The 5,411-nt window shown below is 30.1% G+C and overlaps 1 protein-coding gene across 1 annotated transcript; it reads left to right on the top strand.

The window, feature by feature from the left end:
* The first annotated feature begins 428 nt into the window (after positions 1–428).
* LOC110023750 (adenosine kinase 2-like) lies at positions 429–5,288 on the top strand. The gene is made up of 9 exons (XM_020723309.1): positions 429–532; positions 622–668; positions 755–786; positions 1,108–1,209; positions 1,649–1,716; positions 3,621–3,697; positions 4,583–4,680; positions 4,764–4,834; positions 5,136–5,288. Coding segments are annotated over exons 1-9 (639 nt in total). The 5' UTR covers positions 429–530; the 3' UTR covers positions 5,278–5,288.
* The last annotated feature ends 123 nt before the right edge of the window (positions 5,289–5,411 follow it).

The raw sequence follows: 5,411 nt of genomic DNA, 5'->3' as shown, positions 1-5,411 counted from the left end.
TAATTAATTTTGTAAAATTTTATTAGTATTTACACCATTAATATATAATATTAAATTTATATTTTATCTAATAAATTTAAATTGCCAAATACTTTTACAAAGTTTAATCAAATTTAACATTTAAATAGTTTTCAAAATCTAAACATTTTAATATTTATTAAATTCAAATTTATACAATTTACTTAAAAGTTAAATCCTACTTGCAGCCAAATTTTGTTCAGGTCTTTGATTGTCGTATAGTTGAACCCATGGAATTTCACTGAAAAAGGCCGGTGAGATTTATTCGTTCACCCATGTTCTTCACTCATTTCATTTGGTCATGTTAAAGAGATTTTGGTCCATTTTCTACATTTAATATAAAATTTCTTGTATATAATTGAAGAGCATAAATATTGCTCCTCTTTAATTTTTTCTATGTTTACTTTAACAAACAACAATATTTGACTTAGATTTTCTTGCCTTCTGCATATTTGTTCAGATACAACATCAAGTTAAATGATGCAATTCTTGCAGAGGAGCAACATTTGCCTATGTAAGAAATATATTTCAATCTGTCCTAATAATTAATATTCAGGCATGGGTAACAGACATGCTAACAGTTGTTTTCTTTTGGTTTTCCAGGTATGATGAGTTGGCTTCTAAACATAATGCGGAATATATTGCTGGAGGTGATAGCTCTCTTTCATGGTGACCAATTTTCCCTTTTCAGTTTCATAGAGTTCTTACACCATGCTCTTTCTTTGATTTTTCCCAGGCGCCACTCAGAACTCAATTAGGGTTGCACAGGTTTATTACTATTTCAGAATAATTTATTATAATATGTTCTACATTTATTGTTTTACATACATAGCACGAAAGTGTTATAATTCAAACTTTGATATTTACACACATAGCACTCAAATCTTTAATCACATTAAAAATAGCACTATTATCACTTTTCGAAAGTGAAATACACCTTTGTGTGCATAGGTATAAAACACCAAAGTGCTATGTATGCAAATATGAAAGTTTAGGTGTGAAACATGTAACTACCTATGAATTGTGTGCTGTGTATGTAAATTTTCTTTATTACTAAACTTCGCATTCGTTGGGTTTGTAATGTGACAGTGGATGCTTCAAATTCCTGGCGCGACTAGCTATATGGGTTGCATTGGGAAAGACAAATTTGGAGAGGAAATGAAGAAAAATGTTAAAGAAGCAGGTGTAAATGTGAGTTCTTCTGCCACTTCTATTATTCCTTGGGGCATTTACATACATACCTCCAAATTCCTATGTATTTATATGTCTAACACCTAAATTTTACTTATTGCATATATACCAACCAAATCTTTTGTAGCATATCAAAATTACCACTATTTTAACTTTAAGAAGTGAAATGCACCTTTTCTTTTGTTATTTGTACATATTGAAGCACAACTACGATATTAAATTAGGGTTCTCATGATAACTATTTTAACTTTAAGAAGTGAAATGCACCTTTTCATGCATAGGTTAGGAGGCATTTATGTAAATATTGAAGTATAGGTGCTATATATGCAAATACATAGTAATTAAGTGGTATGTATGTGAATCCTCCTTTTCTTTTGTTATTTGTACATATTGAACCACAACTACGATATTAAATTAGGGTCATGATAACTTGAAACAGGCTCATTATTATGAGAATGAAACTACCCCAACGGGTACTTGTGCTGTCTGTGTTGTTGGCGGTGAGAGGTCAGTCTTAATTCTAGTACTCCAAAATTTGTTAGTTTGTTTTTTAAAATGCAATAGATATCATTTAGCTTTCCAACAATATGAAATTGCTTATTCTCTAATTTCTGTATTGGTATGCTTTTAACAAAATTTAATATTTGGTGGTCAACATTATGAATTTTTTTCTTCATACATTTCTTTTTGAGTTTGAGGTGTATTAGCTCTATTTTACAGAAGTTATTTCTATTACTTTTAGTGATGATAACTTGGTCTCTCTTTTCTTTCCCATTCTTATCATCTTAATCCTATCTTATTGCCTTATTTGGTCTTACATTTTGCTTTCTTTTACATGCTCAAACCATTGGTAGACTGGCACCATCCTTCATGTAATCAATTCTCACTTTTATCTTTCTTTCTTTTACTTCACATTCATCTTACTTTTTTTTTCTTTTGTTGGTAACTTATGTTCTCAGTGCAAATAAAAATTTGTCAGCTATCTGATATGTGATTACCTAGTATGTTTGGACATAGGGGCATTTTACATACATACCACACAATTGTTACTTATTTACATAGCACCTAAATTTTTATATTTACATACATAACACTAATATTTAATATCACATCAAAAAAATCACTAATACTAACTTTTTAAAAGTGAACTGCACCTTTCATTTGTTGGTTCATGAAACCAAAGTTTTATATGTGTAAATATAAAACTTTAGGTGTTTGATTTGTAAATGCAAAGGAATTGTGTGGCATGCATGTAAATTTCCTATGGGTATATCATTACATCGCCTCTTGAGATTTTTCATCATTGGCCCTTTTTGATTTTTGGTGTAATAATTGTTTAACTAAGGGTTACTTAAATGGTTTTTTAATTAAAAAAATATTTTTTATGAAAGATTCAATATTAATTTGCATGATTACCTTTGAAAATTTTCCTTTAAATGTTTGCATATTGCAAACATTATTAATGATTAATTGAAGCAATTGTAAACAAGCTTAGATTCATCTCCCAGTTTTCACTCTTTTCTCTCATTCTCTTACCTGACCTCTTTTTATCTCATCCCTCTTTCACTATTAATCTCTCTCCATGTATGCAGGATCAACAAAGGATACAACTCTTAATTTTGTTGCATTTGATTCCTACTAATTAGTTTCTGAGTGGAGTTGTTTCTTTGTGTATATTTCATGTAGATATCAAAATTCTTTCGCCTTATTCTTTCAACGAAGTCACACAATCCCTTTGAAAAATAGAATTTTTCCACGTAAATTGCCCACTTATCCTTTTACTCTCTTTTCTATATTTGCTCTGCAAAAGCCACTTTTATTTAAAAACGTATCTTTTAGCTCTCTCTCTCACCAAGCAAACCAAAATCCAAAACAGAATTTCCTTTTTAAATTAGCTCCGCAACATCCTCTATAGTTAAATCACAATTTAAACCTTTCTAAAGCTTGTACAACTGCTTAATTAACCATTCTATGCCTGCCTAAAAGAAATTTATTACTCTTCTCGCGCTCCCACCTCAAATTAATTTTAAAAATATCGTCCCCTTGTGGGCATGATTAGATCATGCTCTAATGGGATTATATTACCATAATAGTTTGAAATATAATTATTGTGATAATTAAGGATTATATCACCATAATAGTTTGAAATATGATTATTGTGATAATTAATATTAACATTGTAGAAATTGTAAGTTCTATTAGTCATGAAAAATATCTTTTTTAGGGAATGATTTTTATGATGATCACTCTAACTGAATGACAAAAAGTGCTAAAGTCATTCTTTTCATATACCTCTCATGATGCCTAGGTTTACACTCATCCTTTATATTATCATTTGATTAATAGTTTTAAGTTTTGCTACCTTTTTTTTATGGTTATTTATGATTTTTTTTTTTTTTTTGGTTGAGCAGGTCCCTCATTGCAAATTTGTCTGCAGCAAATTGCTACAAATCAGACCATCTAAAAAGGCCAGAAAATTGGAAATTAGGTGTGTCTCAAGTCTAAATCCTTATTAAACGCATTTTTTAAAGATTTTTGGCATGATATTTAATATGGAATTCTGCCAGACAACTTTTTGTGCAAAGTCAAGAGCTACTTGTATATTAATCTTAATGTCGTTATTTTTTCTTAAATGAGTCGAGACAATTAGATATCTTTCCTTACATATTGTCTACTGATATATCACCAGTGGATAGAAGCTATAAATCTATGGTTTTATTGTTTATTTGCTCATTTTTCTTTGTCACTCACTACATTGCCCAACATGTACTAGATAGTATTAAATTTCAACATTCTTCTCCAGGCTAGTTTTATCACACCACACCTGATACTGAGGTTGAAATATGTAAAACATGAGTTGAACAATGAATACTATAGGTTACTAAGGATTTGTAACATTAAATTTTTTGGTAGATTTTGTTCCATTTGTAGTCTGCCGTTCAATAAACTTATGGCTACCTTTTGTTGTTAAATGTGAGAATAGCTTTCTTTCGTGAGCTGTCTCGTTAGCCATGAGAATTTCTTTTTTTTTTTTGGGAAATTTTCATATTCACATACATAGCTCTTTGGTGTTTTAAATCTATGCACAAAAAGGTGTATTTCGCTTTTAAAAAGTTGTAATAATGCTATTTTTTATGTTATATTAAATTTTTAAATACTATGTGTGTAAACATGAAAGTATATTGTGAGATATATAAACACATAAGAATTGTGTGCCATGTATGTAAATGCCCCCTTTTTTATACTTGTGTGACTACATTGTTTTGTCCAAACATATATTGTGCCTGTGACTACAATGTTTTGTCTAAAACTATATTTTGCATTTATTTGTCTTCTCAATGATTGGTACATGATCGAACCATTGTTTCCACAGTTGAGAAAGCAAAGTACATCTATATTGCTGGATTTTTCCTTACAGTCTCACCAGAGTCCATACTCCTTATTGCTGAGCATGCTGCTGCAAAATACAAGGTAAGGGGTTCAGGTTTTGTAACTTTTACATCTGATTCTGCATGCAATTCACACAGTTTTTTTCTAAATTCTTTTCTTTTTAGGTGTTTTCGACGAATCTATCAGCTCCTTTCATTTGTGAGTTCTTCCGTGATGCACAGGATAAAGTTTTTCCGTGAGTGCACTTCTTTTTCATTCCTCCAATTTACAAGTTATAATAAAGACTGTTTTGTTTGGCATCATGGACCTGATTCACAGAAGGATTTAGAAGTGACTCTAAATAGTTGGCATAATTTAGTTGATGAGTACAACTATGAATTTTAGATATAATATTTCATTTTTCCATCTTTGGTCTTTCAATCCTGAATTATTTTTCTCCTAGAAGTCCTCTATTTGTCTAATTTTTCAGTTTCATACAGTCTCATTTTTATCTACTGATTTGAATAAATATGTTTTTTTTTTTTGTGTGGTGTCAGATACGTTGACTATATCTTTGGAAATGAGACTGAAGCCAGAACATTTGCCAGAGTTCGTGGATGGGAGGTAATGATATTACATACTCTCTATTCTCACATACATTCCACCCAATTCTCATGTATTTGCATATCTAACACCTAAACTTTGATTTTTACATCTATACCATCCAAATCTTAATTTCATATCACCTCTGAAATACCACTATTTTAAGTTTTAAAATGTGAAATACATACTTTCATTCATATGTAGGGTGACATACATATAAAAATTGAAGT

This window comes from Phalaenopsis equestris, unplaced genomic scaffold, assembly GCF_001263595.1.
Source record: "Phalaenopsis equestris unplaced genomic scaffold, ASM126359v1 Scaffold000229, whole genome shotgun sequence".
Taxonomy (NCBI): Eukaryota; Viridiplantae; Streptophyta; class Magnoliopsida; order Asparagales; family Orchidaceae; genus Phalaenopsis; species Phalaenopsis equestris.
This window is presented reverse-complemented; position numbering and strand designations above follow the sequence as displayed.